Genomic DNA, 19,256 nt, shown 5'->3' on the forward strand with positions numbered 1-19,256 from the left:
TTCTGATTGGCGGGATTAAAGACCTCGGGAAATCGAGCGATCCGGCTCTCCAGGGCAACGCCGAGTGGTACAGGTCAGCTATTAGCCGGACCGAAATTAATACGTACCTGGTAGCCCGATTTTGCGAACTATTTCTCAACGATTAAATAATATTCTTACTGTTAGCGATGTAAGATTCGCGATGCTCAAATATTGTTGAATTATTGATATATCGAGTGTGTTTTTGCAGATAAACTTTAGCGACATGTTCTCTACGAGTACAAATGAGAAACAAATCTGGACTATTGAAGGCTGTAAAAAAGAGTTGCGATAAAAACGAGTTATTTATATAACGGACGTAGAGAATAAGATTGTAGTTTATCATCGTTTCGTATTTTTATTACAATTTTTTAATAATGTATTTTTCCTAATTTTTAGTATGCGATCTTCGCGTGGCAACAATGACAGGAAGAGATTTTTATGAATTACTGACAACCTAACTAGTCGTGATATGTGATACTATGTATATCTTTCTCGTGTATGAAGATAACTATGTATATCTTTTTCGTATATAAAGATAACCATGTATATCAGGGGTGTCAAACTCAAAAGCTAACTTGGGCCGTAATAATAAATAAACAATGCTTAACTTTAGGTGGACCGCAAAAACAATCAATGATCATAGAAACAAATATTTTTATTTTGACTAGTACATTGTAATAAACATATATAAAGTTAAATTATTGTTTACGTCCTGATACTTGACATCAAAAATGTTCATCTCGGACCGCGAGTTTGACACCCCCGATGTGTATCTTTTTCGTATACAGAGAAAGCAGGGGATTCCTGAGGTCATTTGAAGCAACTTTGTCCTTAGCGAAAATGCAATCCGCGGCTTCGTTTACGAGTTATTAACGAAAAACAGTGACCAATCAGAGGCGAGATCATTTTGGCGCGATCACTGGGGCTCCGCGCACTCATTGGCTGGGCCGCCGCGCGCCAGCCGAGCTCGCCTCTTATTGGTCAGTGTTTTTCGTTAATAACTCGTAAACGAAGCCTCGGAGAAAATTTTCGCAAAGGAAAAAGTTGCTTCAAATGACCTCAGGAACCTCCCGTTTTCGGATTGCGACACATTTTCGGGACACCCTGTATAAAGATAACCACGTATATCTTTTCCGTATATCAAGATAATCATGTATATCTTTTTCGTACATCAACATAACCATGTACATCTTTTTCGAATAAAAATCTGCAAGTGTCCAACATCGAGAAAATTTCACGGCTTTCGACAAGATCGTCACGGCACAGTAAGTTCTCTCCAAATGTCCCTCAGCTTGTGGACAAAAGTGGCCAATTTGTGAAGAGAAGATACGATTATTCGAGGCTTGCGGTTCGTTTTTATAGCCAGTTGACAATGGGCGGCCGTAAAAACGAGCCGCGAGGCACGAATAATCGTATCTCCTCTTCGCAAATCGTCCATTTCTGTTTACAAGCCGAGAGAACAATGCCGGACAATTCGAGCGAATTTACTGTGTCGCGTAAACTATACCTCGGGAACGAAAGAAATGAATAATTTACACGAGCAAATAATTCGGAAAAATTGCTCGCGCCCAGAGCTGTTGCGCGAGAATTCTCCCATGGATCCTAGATCCAATTATCCAGAGACATGGCCGGCGATCTAGATCGATGTGTCCCGGTGCGCTAGGAAACCGCGAATCGCTGGAGATCGCCCGATCGATCCCGTCGGTCCGGCGTATGGATCTCAGGAGGGGAGGCGGGGAGGCAGATCGATGGGACGGGCGGTGCTCGTTGCGAGCACGATCTCCCGCGGGAAAGGTTAATCGAGGGAAGCGAAACTAGGCCGATAACATCGATTCCGCGGCGCTCATGTTTTATTGAATACGCTCGTTGGCCGGGGCGCGAGAGTGCACTCCTCTCGAGCCGGCACTCGACCAGGCAAGAAAGCAAGAAAGAAAGGAAGAACGATAGGAAGAAAGGGGGAAAAAGAAGGAAGAATCGTTTCAGCGGCGGCGGCGGCGGCGGCGACGACGCGAGGAGATTCCCTCTCACGGTCAGAGAGTGCGCGCCGCGGAATGACCTCGTTAAGGGAGCGATTTGATCCGCGCCTTTGTCGCCCGACGACGACTCGAGAGGAGGAAGTTTTAAGCCGCGGGATTCTTTCGACGCTCATGGATCCGCGTTCATCGGGGAGCACTCGACCGATCCTCCTCCTCCTCCTCCTCCTCCTCCTCCTCGGGGAGAGCAGACACTACGGAACGGTTTAAAGTTCGTACGACCGGAGTTCACCAGACGAATCGGTACCGATGTCGGACGTTCCTCCAACCTTCGCGGAATTGGGGCGATTCCTCAGCGTCACGGAATATCGGGGAAAGTCGGCCGAAATCCACGGAGAGCTGGGATCGTTATTGGCTGACAAATTCGCGTGTCGGTTGCCTTCCAAGTTTCGTGCCCTTTGAACCCGGCCAGACTTGCTAAAGTGCCCGGCTTCTTTCCGCAACTCCCTCTTAACTTCGCTGATACAGGGGACGGTGCGGGGATTAACGAGTTCTGTCAGGAATTTTTTGGTTATTTCTTTATCTCGTTCGACAGTTCAGGCGCGAGAATGGCCGAGCGGAACTGCTCTCGTAGCTTACGGGAGAACGACGGTGACCGATACACGTTGATTTTCATGGAATTTTGTACAAATATAATATAATGTAATGGTAATGTAATGGTTATGTAATGTAATGTAATGGTTATGTAATGTAATGTAATGGTTATGTAATGTAATGTAATGTAATGGTAATGTAATGATAATGTAATTGTAATGGTAATGTAATGGTTATGTAATGTAATGTAATGATAATGTAATTGTAATGGTAATGTAATGGTTATGTAATGTAATGAAATCTAATGTAATTGTAATGGTAATGTAATGGTTATGTAATGTAATGAAATCTAATGTAATGTAATGTTAATGTAATGTAATGGCAATGTAATTGTAATGGTAATGTAATGGTTATGTAATGTAATGAAATCTAATGTAATGTAATGTTAATGTAATGTAATGGCAATGTAATGTAATGGCAATGTAATCGTAGTGTAATCGTAATGTAATGGTAATGGCAATGTAATCGTAATGTAATCGTAATGTAATGGTAATATTATGGTGATGTAATGGTGATGTAATGATGATGTAATCTAATGTAATCTAATGGTAACGTGATGGTAACGTAATGGTAATGTAATGGTAATGTAATGGTAATGTAATGTAATGGTAATGGTAATGTAATGGTAATGTAATGGTAATGTAATGTAATTTAATGGTAATATAATGTAATGTAATCGTAATGTAATGTAATGTAATGTAATGGTAATGTTATGGTAATGTAACGGTAATGTAATGGTAATGTAATAGTAATATAATGTAATGTAATGGTAACGTAATGGTAATGTAATATAATATAATCTCTTATATAATATAATATAATCTCTCTCTTGTAATCATTTTAATAAGTTGCACATAAAATACAAATATCCTCAAATTCTTCTATAATGTCTTCACAGTTTTGCATTTGATCTAATCATTTTCGTCGAAACTGCACAAAATCCGCAAATCGATTCACGAATAACGTCACAGTTACACGATACGTGAAAGTAAACGTTAAAGTACACAAAGTACATAACGTTAAAGTAAATTCTAAAAAGAAAAAGAGAGAAAAGCGAAAACACTTCGAACAGCTTTTGAACATCACATTGAAATATTCTATATACATATTCCGAACTATGCCACCGTTGCTGGAGAAGCGATTTCATCTGCGAATCACAGCATCGCGTGGAACACGCCGGTTGCGAACCCCTGGATTAGATTATACTCAATATCTCTGGGCAACAGTTAAACAATTAATTCCGGGGATCGATGTCGCGGGTCCCCGTCGCATAAATCCGGCGCAGTTAATCTCACCCGCCCCCGCGGCCCGTGAAATTTATCAAGAGCCCTTGCCGGAACTTACATTCACGGAAGTATCCGTGGCATTCGGTCGCAATTACTAAAATGCCTCGGCGTGACGTTAACGTTGCCCGAGCGACCGTTCGAAATCACATCCTCCGCCCAGGCCATCCCTGTGACGCGCCGGCCGCCCTCTCTGTCGCGTCCCGTCCTTTAACCGGTCGTTCTCTGATGGGATCTAATCCGTCGAATTTAATCTACGCGGCTCGCCGGATCCGAATGGATAATGCCCGCGGTTAGGAACTCTCTATCACGTGGCGGACCAAACAGAATCAGTATCAGTTGCGATCTACCAAAGGGGACCGAGCCCAGACGGCCGCCACCCAACGCTTTCGCGACAGACTCTGCATAAATACTCGATGTCGTCTCGAAGGGGAACCAGCACCTCTGATCGCGCGCAATTACTCGTTCGATTAAATGGGTAACTCTTGACCCACGATCTTCTGAAAAATTCATGGCAACAGCGTCAGCTTTTACACAAGAGCACGTCGCGAGGCTGAGCTGATAACTGTCTGCAATGTACAGGCGAACGAAAATTGCACGTTGCGATCATTACAGCGAGATTTTATAGTGGCAGGGAACGCAACGTGGGAGGGGAGGAATTTTCGGACGCGGAAATTCTAAACTTTCGACACGCCTCGCTATACTTCAAGAAATATCATACTCGAATTTTAGAATTTTATTTATTATTTATTATTTATGGTTTATTTTCTGTAATTTTCGGACGCGGAAATTATAACCTTTCGGTACGCCTCGCTATACTTCAAGAAATATCATACTCGAATTTTAGAATTTTATTTATTATTTATTATTTATGGTTTATTTTCTGTAATTTCCGGACGCGGAAATTCTAACCTTTCGGTACGCCTCGTTATACTTCAAGAAATATCATACTCGAATTTTAGAATTTTATATATTATTTATTATTTATGATTTATGATTTATTTTCTGTAATTTTCGGACGCGGAAATTCTAACCTTTCGGTACGCCTCGCTATACTTTAAGAGATATCATACTCGAATTTTAGAATTTTATATATTATTTATTATTTATGATTTATGGTTTATTTTCTGTAATTTTCGGACGCGGAAATTCTAACCTTTCGGTACGCCTCGCTATACTTTAAGAGATATCATACTCGAATTTTAGAATTTTATATATTATTTATTATTTATTATTTACTTTCTGGAACTTCGAAGCCTTTGAATTGTTTTGCATTGTAATTGTTTTACCGTATAATTGTTACAGCTATGCATACACTCGGTAGAAAAAGTTATACACTCAGTGGAAAAAGTATAACTTTTTAAAAATTCGTCGAGGTGTTAAAAGTACCAGTTTGCCGGATAATTGATTGGAATGTCAGAGAAAATTACGTATTTTTAATTTTTTTCATTTGAACTTGTAACAGAGCCGGTTTTAAAATGAGTTATTTATTCTATTCTGAAAGGTGTACGCAGACTATTTCAATAGAAACCACGTGTATTATCAGTAACTTCGTAATTGCTGGCAGATTTCATTGAAAGAACTCGCAAATAGGTATTTTTTTGTTACCAATATTTTTATCGAATTTTTTCAAATAAATTTGACAATATTTCAAGCGAGGAGAAAAACGAACTTACGACCGCGTGAAAGATAAAACTAATCACACATTTTAATGGAAAAGACTGATGTTAATCGAAACTAACAACTATCGTTATTCGATTCTCCTAATTTATTGCGAGATGTGATTTTCTACGTGTTGCGAATAAATACCACAATTTAAAGGATTTAACAAATGTATTATTTTTGTCTATTTGCTTTCAATCTCTCACTTCGATTATAACGTTGAAATAAAAGACTATTTTGACTCGATGGCGATATTAATTACGATAGATGCACCGATAGATGCGCTATACGATAATATAACTCCTATACACGGTTACGTTACTCGAGATTCATCAACAGACTCATTTTAATATAACCATTTTTCACAACGTCCGCGTCATCCGGGAGCGTTTCGTATTAATGCCAGCTAAAGATCCATTAGCGGATCTCCATTAGCAAATCCATTAGAGTAACTAATTAACGAATCGTTCATTTCCTATCGGAAAATCACTCAAATATTGAAGTGTTCGTTAGTTCAGCGAACTTGTTTATGTTTGGCCAGTTTATCAGCCGTCGTTCGATCTCGATATTCTTCGGCCACCCACCGAGTTTTCCAATCAAACGCGATCGGTAAACAAAAATACCAAACATTGCGCGAGCCGTTCCAGCGTATTTTTTGAACCATTCGTAAGGGCGCCGCGTGTCCAGGACATCGAGCGCGTTAAGATTGTATCGGATACTCGTTCCAGCCGCGTGTAAATCACTGGCAAGAGGCATAAAAAACGAGCCGCGATAAGCTGTCGGTCTTTAGACCGGAGGCCGGCATGCATTCAGCTCGAGCGGCGGTTAATTAAAACAAAATGGAAAACGTACAGCAGCACGTGAGCTTATTGAATGAAAAATAGTTGGTATACGTCCGTGCGGATTATCAACCGGAAGACTATTCGCGTTAATATCTGGCAGAACAGGCTCGTCGCGTCGTTGAAGTAGAATGATAACGATTCAATGGAATTTTCTATAATCTAGGGTAAAAATCTAAGCTATTCATAAATTCTTTTTTATCAATTCTGTATATACACGCACAATAATACATATTTTTTATATTCTATATATTATGTATCTATATTTATTATTATTATATTTATTATTATTGTATACTAGAAATTATAATTATTATATATATATATATATATATGTTATGTATATAATACACGCAAAATGATATATATTTTGTATATTCTATATATTACGTATCTCTTATTTATTATTATTATATTTGTTATTATTATATAGAAAAAATTATAATTATTATATATATGTTATGTATATGCACGCAAAATAATATATATTTTGTATATTCTATATATTACGTATCTCTTATTGATTATTGTAGTATTTATTTTGTTTATATTTTGTATATTCTATATATTACGTATCTCTTATTGATTATTGTAGTATTTATTTTGTTTATATTTTGTATATTCTATATATTACGTATCTCTTATTGATTATTGTAGTATTTATTTTGTTTATATTTTGTATATTCTATATATTACGTATCTCTTATTGATTATTGTAGTATTTATTTTGTTTATATTTTGTATATTCTATATATTACGTATCTCTTATTGATTATTTATTATTATTATATACTATAAAATTAGATGATTTATTTAGCGACTACAATATTGTTATCTCATTTGAAAATAACAAGTTCGAATTTATTTACTTATTTCTCGTTATTGTTATTATAACGAATATTTAAATTAAAAAAATGTATTTTATCGTCTCCAATATATAGACAAGACTTCATAATATCTACAATCTTCAAAGAGAATACATTTATTTTAAGGCGGATGGAATAAAAATATTTTATTTGGACACGGTTAAAATTATCCATTTTTGTTGTACAAGCCGAGGATAAATTCGAGAGAATTTACTGTATATTCAGAACTGATGAAAACCGGTGGCTCATTTTTTGGTCTAATCCTTTTGCGTAGCCGCTGGCAGGTCTGCCTGAAACGGAAGGTCCGAAACCCTCGCTTGACGCGAGCACGCGCGACTGAGCTTGCTTCCCCCCTCCCTCTTTTTTTATTAAAACGATCTACGGCGGACACAGAATTGCCGTCATTCATCGGGCGACGGCGGCGGTGATGCCATCAGCGCAAATTACGCGGCGCGTTCTCAGGAAAGAAATGGCGGCGTTGCGTGGCACTTGGGCGGCCGCCGGTCTCATTAGGCGAGCCGTGCGTCTCGCAGTGCCTCTCGGCGTCGCATGGTCCGGTGCTTTTTCTGGGACGCGGGATGCCCGAGACGATTAAACTCGCCGCGCGAGCCTCCCCCCCCTCTTTACGCGCCACGAGCACGCCCGCGGCATGCTCGCGGGCAACGCCACTGTCGAGAGAAGCTGCGGTCGAGGAATCGACGTCGCGCTGTCGTTAGAATCTCGCGGGGACGCCTGAAAGAGGCCATACTTGCGGTTTCGAGGAACGAAAGGGTCGCGAATTTTAATCACCAGCGCTTTGTATTATAACATCTGTCTGCAACAGATTCGCCGTGCTCCAGGTGCGCTTTTCTTTTTCGAGATCGATAATGATAGTTTCGAAGATTCGATTCTAATTGGGCGAACTCTTTGGAATATTGTGCTAATTTCACGGATCTTAACAACTTTGACTACCGCTTCTGCTTTCAAAAGTTTAGTTTTGAAAGTGTAATTTTTCACTGGGTTTTGAAACTTATTTTTATTGGAATTTAGTGGATAAATTTAACTTTGGAATATTGTGCTAATTTCATTGATCTTGTCAACTTTGACTCACACACTTCTGCTTTCGAAAGTTTAGTTTTGAAAATCTAATTTTTCACTGGGTTTCGAAATTTATTTTTATTGGAATTTAGTGGAGAAATTTAACTTTGGAATATTGTGCTAATTTTACTGATTTCACTGATCTAATTTCACCGATCTTGTCAACTCTGACTCCCATTTTTGCTTTCAAAAATTGAGTTTTGAAAATCTAATTTTTCACTGGGTTTCGAAATTTATTTTTATTGGAATTTAGTGGATAAATTTAACTTTGGAATATTGTGCTAATTTCACTGATCTTGTCAACTTTGACTCACACACTTCTGCTTTCGAAAGTTTAGTTTTGAAAATCTAATTTTTCACTGGGTTTCGAAATTTATTTTTATTGGAATTTAGTGGATAAATTTAACTTTGGAATATTGTGCTAATTTTACTGATTTCACTGATCTAATTTCACCGATCTTGTCAACTCTGACTCCCATTTTTGCTTTCAAAAATTGAGTTTTGAAAATCTAATTTTTCACTGGGTTTCGAAATTTATTTTTATTGGAATTTATTGGACAAATTTAATTTTGGAATATTGTGCTAATTTCACTGATCTTGTCAACTGCGACTCCCACACACACTTCTGCTATCAAAAGTTCAGTTTTGAAAATGTCATTTTTCACTAGGTTTCGAAATTCATTTTTATTGGAATATATTGCACAAATTGACGTCATGGGAATTCGTGGAAATGGTATTCGGCATTTCACGTGATAATACTTTGACGTACAAATAAAATTTGTGGATGCAACTTTGTTATTGGTACTGTCGAGAAGGTGGGAGAGTGGGGAGAGAGTGAACATTGTAAACAAACCAGAGTCGACGCACGAGTGAAACAACTGAGTAATCTAATAATATACTGCACGGCGTCGAAAACAACTCTTGAGTTAGACCCGTCAAAGTCTATAATGACACGTGAAACGTGGTATTTTCTAATGATTTAGAAAGTAAATAAAGTTCAAAGATCCACAGTTTAAGAAAAAGTATTACCGGTATGAATTCTACATCACAGTTTGTCCAACGAAACGAGTCAATAAGTACAGTAAGTAAATAGTAATTACAATACTCGATAAATTTCATGTATTCGAAGTAATAATAATAAAAATAAGTAATAATAATAATAATAAGTAATAGTATTGTATAATATATTGTATTTGTAATAGTAATTTTGTAATAATATATTGCTGATATATATTGCTAAAAATATATTGCTAATAACGCCAAAGGGAGTTTCATAGATAATAAATAAAATAGCCATAAATAAAGAAAAGTAAATAGTAAGTAAATGTAGTATAAAATAAAAATAAAAATGAACAATTTGAGAAGAGGAGGCTCGAATAATCGTATCTCTTCCAAAATTGTCCATTATTATTTTCAAGCTGAACGTCGATTAAAGAAAATTTATTGTGCTAACAAATGTGCGAGGATTACGGTTTACAAATTTGTTAATAATGGGTCTTTTCGACTGCTAATAATGACGGTAATTTAATGTTAAAAACTATAACTAATTATCTAAGTCTGCAGAAATCTTATATCACTATATTTCGAACGTTGTATCATTTTATATTCTGTTTAAAACGTTATTTACCATTTCCTGTATAAGCTCAAATTGCTGGTTGGCATTCTATGGAAATTCTCCGAGTGCAAAGGGTTAAAATAGAGCAAATAGTTTACACGAATCACACACGAATATTGCGCAGCCGTGTTGCGTACACACGCTAGAAGATTAAATCGCCAATTTCTCATGAAAAATTCTTCCAGGCCTTTGATCCCCAATTAGTCATCAAGGGTCGAATCTCCGAACCTGTTGCGCCAATAAATCGAACCGCTTCCCCTCCCCCCGTCGCCCGACAAAGTATTAATTTTTGTGATCGATGCGATCTAACGGCGCGATTGTAACAATCAGTCACTAAATTGATTCAGATTGAAGCGCGATATTAAGCGTAATCCCGCCCCTAACGACACGGGACCGCGCGTAACAGCGGGGGTGGTTCGGCAGACGCATTAAATTACGGTGGAATCAGCTGGCCTGCCCCTCCATTGACAGTTCGCAGCTGTAGTGAATTATCGTTCGGTCGGGTTAACGATAAGCTCGAACGCTCGGACGGGTCCGCCGCTTCGTTTCGCGTTTTTTTTTCGCTTCTTCTCCCCGCGCCGCCCCCGCACCGGCGGGTCGATCTGTCTTCGGGCCGCTGAAACAGCCCCGGAACACTTTCCGCTCACGCGACTGTCGGCGCTGCAGAACGGCTGAGAAATGATTTTCATCGGGGTTTGGTTATTAATTTCGTCCTGCGATACGGCGACACGAACTTCAAAGGGAATTTATGCGCGCCGCGGGGCCCGCTCGCCTGCGAATCGGGGGTGTTGAGGGATGGGGTGACGAGATCGGGCGGAATAATTTAAATATTTTACATTTTAATGGAATCAAATAACTGCCCTTCGTGTAATCCATCTTCTGCTACGATGGCCGTCCCGCGGCCCTCGCGAATCTTCTGCCGAGGGTGCTCCGGAAACCTGTCACACGCTATTAATATTATTTTAGCCCCGTGGAGGCCACGGTTGATCCGATAGATGCACATAGAGCGAATCCCCTGTATCGACGACTTAAAAATAGCCGTAAATTATTGACCGGCGGTCATACGACGCTGCCATTCTGTTTCTTAAATCGGACACAGAATTGCATTTCTTTTCGAATTTCACGAATTAACGCTAGATTTACGGAACCCGTCAAAATGATGGGTCACTGATTCTTTAATTTACGATTATTCATATTCTGGTTCCATTGTCATTGAAGTTGTATTAAAAAGCACTTTGACCGATTTATTTAAAAAAACATAAAAACAAAAAATGTCTAGAAGAAGTAGTTCAAGTATCTTAAAGAAGTCTAGAAACGGTATCTTAAACACGTCTACAAACAGTTAGTTTGGATAATCGAGGTTCTATTACTCAATAAACACTGAACGTCTTAAAGACGTCCATTTTACGTCCATCTTAGGTCTGAACGTCGTACGCCCTTAAATGGCGTCTTATTCCGGACATTAAAAGGACATCCAATTCAGAACATCTTTAAGACGTCTTAAAGACGTCCGGAATTGGACGTCCTTTTAATCTCTGGAATGAGATGTCTTTAAGATGTCCTGAATTGAACGTCCTTTTGGTGTCTGAAATAAGACGTCTTAAAGACGTCTATTTTAAGACGTACGACGTTCAGACCTAAAATAGACGTAAAATGGACGTCTTTAAGACGTCCAGTGCTTATTGGGTAATATAACCTCGACTATCCGAACTAATTGAGGGAAAACTAGTGCGCGAACAACGGAGCGCTTATTTACAAGGTTTTGTTAACTCATAAAACCCGAAAACTACGAAAACTGTGCGAGACTATGCGTTCGAATAAAATAGAAAGTTCAGACGCGATAGCAGAGCGATAGCGAAGGACCAAGAGCGACAGCAGAGGGCGAATCGTTCGATTATTAAATTTCCAGTGAGCAGCTACTGTAGCAGAAAATGGGGGTACGGGTGGTTCGGGCCACCCCCTTCTGATTGCACCTCGGTACCCCTTTTGTCGACGAATCTGAGCACAACGACTCACGCTCGTAACGACTTGCCGGAAGCAAGCGACAGTTTTTGCGGCTCGCCATCGGCCGTGCCACCCGCCCCTCGGGTTCCATTCAACCCTCGTTTACATCTAACGCTTTAATCTTGAATATTCCGTCAGTTATTTCTAGACGCGGCCATTAAAAGGGTTAGCGTGACCCGACGTTAATTATTCCAAGGGCCGGCGCACGACAGAAATAAAATACACGCCGTCCTGTACCCGACACGCTCCGAGAGGGGTGAATCACCTGTAACTCGATTAAAGGGACCCGTCTCCTCTCCCGGCCGTAGGAATTCTTTTGATCTCATCGTTCGCGCCGCGAATTTTTCATGTGAATTTGCTACGGCGTGCTGCCTCCTGTCCGCACCTTCGGTATTCAAATAAATCTCTTTCATTTGACTCGCTGGACAGTGTCGTCCCTTTGCGAACGCTGCTTTTCGCGAATCGGACGAGGAATTGTTTTCGTAAAGGCGCTTTCTCAGATGAAGATCTTCTTTTTGTTCTTCTTTTGTCTTTTTGCGTCAACGAGACTTTAAGTGACGATTACATAAATATTTAAATCTCATCCCATATTTCTGCTGTAATTTATGATGAAGATTTGATACACGATCCGCTAAGCATGAATATCAACAATAGGAACGGAAATGAATAAAGACATATATACAAGAAGCAAAAATTGCTACGTTCGATTAGGATAATTATCGAGGACGAAGGCGCGCTAATCAATGCAGCTCTGAAAGAAATCGTGGTGCAAGAGGTTAATGAAGTTCGGCAGGTTTTGTCTATTTTGTCCCGACTTGCAGTAACACAGCAAGACGATTACTATTCCATTCGTATTCCGCATTTTTGTTATAACTTTTTAATAAAACATTGAATGATCTTTGCAACGGTTATTAACGCTTTGCCCTACAACCACGTTTGAGAGACGTGGGCCAGATAATCGGGCCAGAAATGATTATCACGTCTGGGAGACGTGGTCAAAAGATCGGGTCAGAAATGATTATCACGTCTAAGAGACGTGTTCAGATAATCGGAACTGAAATGATTATCTCGTCTGGGAGACGTAGTAAAAAAAATGCTTATCACGTCTGAGACACGTGGTCAAAAATTGAGCCAGAAATGCTTATCACGTCTGAGACACGTGGTCAAAAATTGAGCCAGAAATGACTATCACGTCTGAGAGACGTGGTAAAAAAATCGAGCCAGAAATGATAGCCGCGGCGCGTCAGTCAGGCCAAATATAAACATAACTAGTTAGGCTCGTGTTAGATTAGGGGATCTGTGTTTTGTGGTTTTTTGTTTTTCGTCATTTAATTGTTTTATTAGTAGCTAAATTAGGTGGATTTAAAAAGCTTTTGATTTTCTTTTATTATTCTAAGCAATTGCAACCTTTAAGAAAAGCATCCTAGTTATGGTTTAATAGACTGGTCGCTCTATCATCTAGAAAAAAAATTCAAGTCGTTTATTCCAATTCTAAAAAAAGATATTGCATTTTGAAAAGCGTCCGAATATTAACGGAAGTCGCTGCATTTACATTCCGTAAGACGTGTGCGATTGGCACAACTTCAGACGTTCCGCGCAACCGTGAAAAGACTGGACGAGTGACCGACCTTGTTGTTGTTTGCGGTACATAAAATATTATTGAAACATAAATCGTAGAGCAAGGAATTAATATGGTATCTAAGAACTTTATATTATAACTTTACATACGGAAAAGTTTCAGTTGAAGTTACAGTTTAACAACGAAAGAACAAGAATTTCTGGCTTCATTGTGTACCAGATAGACCGAATTAACGCACAAGCGTGAAAAATAAGCTGTCTCCGACACATGGACCGTTTATTTTGAAAGTGGTGTAAGTCCTTTTTTAAAAAAAAATAAGATATGACGTAATTTATGCTTTATTTAGTGTAAACTTTTTGTTTATAACTAGTTAGTAGTTAATATCTTAAAAAATGCCAATGCTTTGTTCAATTTAAAATTGACCGGTAAAAGAAATTGCGTAATCATTGATTATGAAAGTGGTGTAAGTCCAATTTCCATAGACAGGTGGCGGGGTTAGTGGCCACCGGTGGCTTCACAATTGCTTTATTTGCTATTTACATTGTTTTATTTTCGTGCCAAAAGTTACTATTTTAGGTTACTTATTTTATTTTCCTCCAACAATGGATAATTTCATATTCACATCAGATAGTGATATAGGTAAGAAGAAATAGTAAATCAATGTTATTTTATGACAATATTATTTTATGACAATTGAAAATAGTTATTTTATTTTATTTAAAATAAATTTACACGGAAATAAGACCCACGAATATGAACAAAAGAATAATCTTAGAATCGGGGGATGAAGATAATTCTACTATGAAAAATAAATTAATGAAGCGTAAAAAGAGAAGAAGAATTATAGAGATAGAATTTTCATCAGATGAGGATATTGTTACTGAGAAAACTTGGATTCTGTAAAAGAAAATAAAGGAAAATATACGCAACGAATAAATAAAATTAAGCGAAATGCCGGACAAGAGTACTTTACAAAAAAAGGAAAATTCATTCCAGCAAAAAAAGAAAAGGTAACATTTGTTATTTCAAAATTGAAATTAAATGATATTTACAATTGACTAATTATGAAAGTGGTGTAAGTCCATTTGCAGCCTGGAAATTGTATATTATTTTAGTTAAACTCGCCTAAAAGAAATTTATATAATCAAACTACATATTGATAAATCAGTACAAACATTCCCAGACTTTACATAATCGACCTATATTTTTTAATTGTCAGATCTGCTAACATTCAATTCTCTCGAAACGAAAGAAAGTGGACTTGCACCACTTTCAAAATAAACGGTCCACATGTCGGATGATTCCAATGTACTTTTACTCACCGTCAGGCACCGCGTGGCTCGTCATCAGGAAGTTGACGCAGGCTGCGCCAGTCCCATGGCCGATCAGCGTCACGTTCCTGGGATCGCCGCCGAAGTAGCCAATGTTCTCCTGCACCCAGTGCAGCGCCGCGATCTGGTCCATCAACCCGTAATTTGCCGGCGACCGTAAGTGCGAATCCGTGTTAGCATTTAGAAAGCCTGTAATCAAAACAAGCCCGCTTATGGTCGTTGCGGCAGTCTCTGCCGCGCTATCAGCGCGGGCACCGTAACCGCGCCACGAAATTACCGGGCCCCGTCGTAATCGGGATTAATTCGAATCTGCGGATCGGCCGTGGATTACTACTCAGAGGTTGTAAATTATTCTTTACGAGCTCCTTCGGACTGATCGTCCTGGTCGATCGGCGGTACAGAGATATTTACGACGCCGGTTCAACATTTTCGTAGTCGCTTCCTCCGTGAATTTATCGTGACACGTTTCCGGTTTTCTTCGCGATACTTGGTACGCAATCGATTTCTATCGTCGAAACGGTTCGAAAGAACCGACGCTTTTTAAAACAGTTGTAAAGTAATAAACATCGTGATTATTGTGATATCGATTTTGACATCGATTGCACAGCGGTTGCGTTTCGGTTCTACGAAGTCTGCGAACCTTACGCATTCACAATAAAAATTAATAAATACGACACACACGGAACTGTGAAAATAGTAGAAAAATTTCGGATTATTATTTCTGGACTATGGAGCTTTATGTTAATTTCAGTATTCGAGTGTTTTTAGAAAAGTCTGGATGGGGAACAAATTCAATTTACGAACTAAACATTTTTTATAGTAACTAGAGATCATTAGTGTTGTTGTTAATGTACACTCTTTCTTGTAGTGAAAAGTGTAATACTACATTTTTTGTTCGTCACATTAAATTTAATAAAAGAAGACGTACAGTTTCGTTTAATTTTTCTCTATTACGATAAATATGGAAAATCAGCAGTCACGTTAAAATATGTACAGTGGCCCACAAAAATATTCGTACACCTTTTAAAACCTATTTCAAAACTGAACAAAATGACTGAAATGCTTTCTTTTGTAATTTTCCTGTTACTTGGGATGACAAACAAAGATAAATAAATATGGCGTTTTTTCAAACGTGTACGAACACTTTTGTGGGCCACTGTACACTTCATCGTTTGGTATACGTATAAGGTTGCAATAATATTCGCATTTAATTTACATCGTGGGATTTAATTGATACTTTTGGGATCGTTTTATATTGTCGGCAATTTTTATAACTTACAACAAAGTAAGGAATCGATACGGTTAAAAAAAATCATCAACACTTATAAATGCTTCTTCCTTTGTTACGTAATAATTTTGTCGGAAGCATGTACATGTGTAGACAGTGATATGCAGCTGAAACAGCGGGTTGTTAATTAGTACAGGTTCCTCAAAACTGTTTCAAAAATCTACCAACGGTTTCCATGCTCTGCTAACACATCATAATTCCAACATCATAATTTAACAGTTCGGAACAGTTATTTTCGAAACCTTTTCAATCCCAGCTTTCAACCTCCGTACGCGGCTCAGGATGAAATTTCACTTCTTCTCTGTTTCGGATGCACTGTAATATATTTGATTGTTTTCCGTTCGGGTTCTATCTGATAACGTGTTTTTGCAAATGGCGAAATTACAAACGGAACGAAGTTTGTTAATTTAAAGCGCGAGAGGAAAAGCAAATGCAGAAAACTTCATGCAACGATTTTCGAGGAGATTGTAAGGATTAAAGTAGCTTAGGAGGTTTTCTTGGAGATTGCCAAGAATTTTCGAGACAATTTAGAAGATCTTGTAATTTTCCAAGACCTTCTAGAACCTCCTAAGACTCGGTAAGATGTTCTAATTCTTCTAAGAACTTCCAAGTTACTTTGGGGAATAGATACTCGGGAATATTTTCAGGATCTTTTTGGATTCTAACAACTTTTTAGAAGATTATTCGAGCCTTGCGGCTCGTTTTTACAGTAATTGACGATCGGTGACCGTAAAAACGAGCAGCAATGCTCGAATAATCGTATCTCCTCTTCCCAAATTGCCCACTTTTGTGTACAATCTGAGCGTCGATCGGGGAGAATTTACTGTAATTGGCTTCATTTGATCTTTCCCAAGAATTTTCCCAGCTTCTGTTCAAAGCTCTACGACTCAACTAGCACGTTGTAAGTCCTCGAGAAATTTTCGGATACCCGTGAGGATCATTCAGGATCTTCTAAGTATCTTAAGAGCTCCCAACACCTTGCGTAGGACCTTTTAAGATGTGACGACACCTTCAAGATCTACTATAATATACTCGCGAAGGTCCTGAAGCTCATTCAGAGGATATTGTAAATCCTTATAGGATCTTCATATATTCTTCGCGATCATTCCAGACACTTCTCGATACTTCGGATACTTGTGTATCCTTTATGTGTATCCTTGTGTATCTTAATGGAAGAAAAGATGTGTTAAGTGATGAAGAATCTTTATTATGTGCTATGTTCTCGATGCACGCTTACAGAATGAGAGAAATAGAGAGAGAGAAAGAGACAGAGAGAGAGAGAAAGAGAGCAACGAGAGCAGAGAGGGAGCAGAGAGAGAGCAGAGACAGCAAAGAGAGAGAGCAGAGAGAGAGAGAGAGAGAGCAGGGAGAGTAGAGAGAGCAGAGACAGCAGAGAGACAGCAGAGAGACAGCAGAGAGAGAGAGAGAGCAGAGAGAGCAGAGTGAGAGGAGAGAGAGAGAGCAGAGAGAGCAGAGACAGCAGAGAGACAGCAGAGAGAGCAGTGAAAGCAGAGAGGTTCCCGAGGATATTTGAAGTAACTTTTCCTCAGCGAAAATGCAATCCGCGGCTTCGTTTACGAGTTATTAACGAAAAACAGTGACCAATAGGAGGCGAGCTCGGCTGGCGCGCGGGGGCCGAGCGAACGAGCGCACGGAGCTCGGTTCCGCTCATTGGCCCCGTCGTCTAGCGCTGAGCGAACTCGCCCCTCATTGGTCAGCGTTTATCATGAATAACTCGTTAACGATGCCTCGGAGAAAATTTTTGTAAAAGAAAAAGTTGCTTCAAATCATCTCAGGAATCCCTCGCTTCTCGGAAATACCATAATTTTGGGACACCCTCTACATCGAACTCTTAACACTTTAATATCTTTCTTTCTGTTACTCAAGCTTTCGATGACACGCGTAGGACGTTCTGGGACTTCATAAAATATTCACATAATCTTCTAGGATCTTCGCGAGCTTGCAGAATCTAGCGCGACCATCGACGATCTACCATCGCCTGCTGAACACGGATTCTTAAAAAGCAGACAAAGAGAAAAGAATGGATGGAATTCATTATTGAAAGAGGTGATTCCGGGTTCAAAGGCATTCACAGCATTGCATTATCTTTCATTTCGTTTGACGCGCCGTGAATTCTGTGCGCGTGATTCCGATCTTTTGAGCGAATGCGTGGCGTCGGCTATGGAACGTATTTCCATAGAGGATATTTACCATCGGGACATAAAGTCTTTTGTGGTGAACACAGGCGGCAACGGTCTCCTTTTCTAGCGAAATTAAATGATTCTACAGCGTTGGTTCGGTACATTCGGCCCCGAGGGCGGCCGGTCTTAACAACGGAGGCATTTCTACTGTTCGGAAATAGGTCAACTTCGTTCCGCTATCTGTTCGCCGGAATCGCTGCCAAATCGATAATTTGGAAAGCTCGTCGACACTCGTCGAAAAATGCGAGGCCCCGAACAACGGGGCGCCGATTTGAAAGGAATTTTCAAGCGGCAAGTCGTTCCGTTTATTGTCGCGCAAACGAGCAATTGCCAGAGGCTGGGAATATCTAGGGTGTGAACCGCTCCCCCAGACTGTACATATTTCCTAAGATCGGCGAATCCTTTTCTACTCAAGGCTGGCATCAACGAACGCGTCTTCCGTTTGCGTTTTCAAAATCATTAACACGTTAAGCGTACAGTGCCGTCACCGGAAGTTCGCACAATATCGAAGTCAGTGAAATAAAATTAACCGAAACTACGATCTAGGTGAAGTTTACCACAGGAAATGTCGGTTTAACCCTTTGCACTCGAAGCCGAATTAACGCAAAATTTAAAATAGCTTTATCGACCCACGGAAAACTGTTTCCATGCAACAGTTACGCTTTCGACGGCTGTTTAAGTATAAACAAATTTGATTAATAAAATGATTTTCGGACGTGACTTAACAATTTCTAAATGGCGCCTCGGAGTCAAAGGGGGGCGCACTCGTGCGCAAAGGGTTAATTCTTTTGTGTTCTACAAGAAATCCTAGTAACATTCGGTTCGTTCGTTATTGTACAATGAAAATTAATTTTGAAATCTAG

General features: G+C 39.3%; 1 protein-coding gene across 1 annotated transcript in view; it reads right to left on the minus strand.

Moving 5' to 3' along the window:
- Nlg3 (Neuroligin 3) overlaps nucleotides 1-19,256 on the minus strand; it is a 106,085-nt gene that overhangs the window by 62,618 nt on the left and 24,211 nt on the right. The window contains exon 2 of the mRNA XM_033465325.2: nucleotides 14,896-15,093. Within this exon, the coding sequence (XP_033321216.2) occupies nucleotides 14,896-15,093 (198 nt within the window). The remainder of the gene's footprint in view (nucleotides 1-14,895; nucleotides 15,094-19,256) is intronic.

Source organism: Megalopta genalis, chromosome 8 (genome assembly GCF_051020955.1).
Source record: "Megalopta genalis isolate 19385.01 chromosome 8, iyMegGena1_principal, whole genome shotgun sequence".
In the NCBI taxonomy this organism is placed as follows: Eukaryota; Metazoa; Arthropoda; class Insecta; order Hymenoptera; family Halictidae; genus Megalopta; species Megalopta genalis.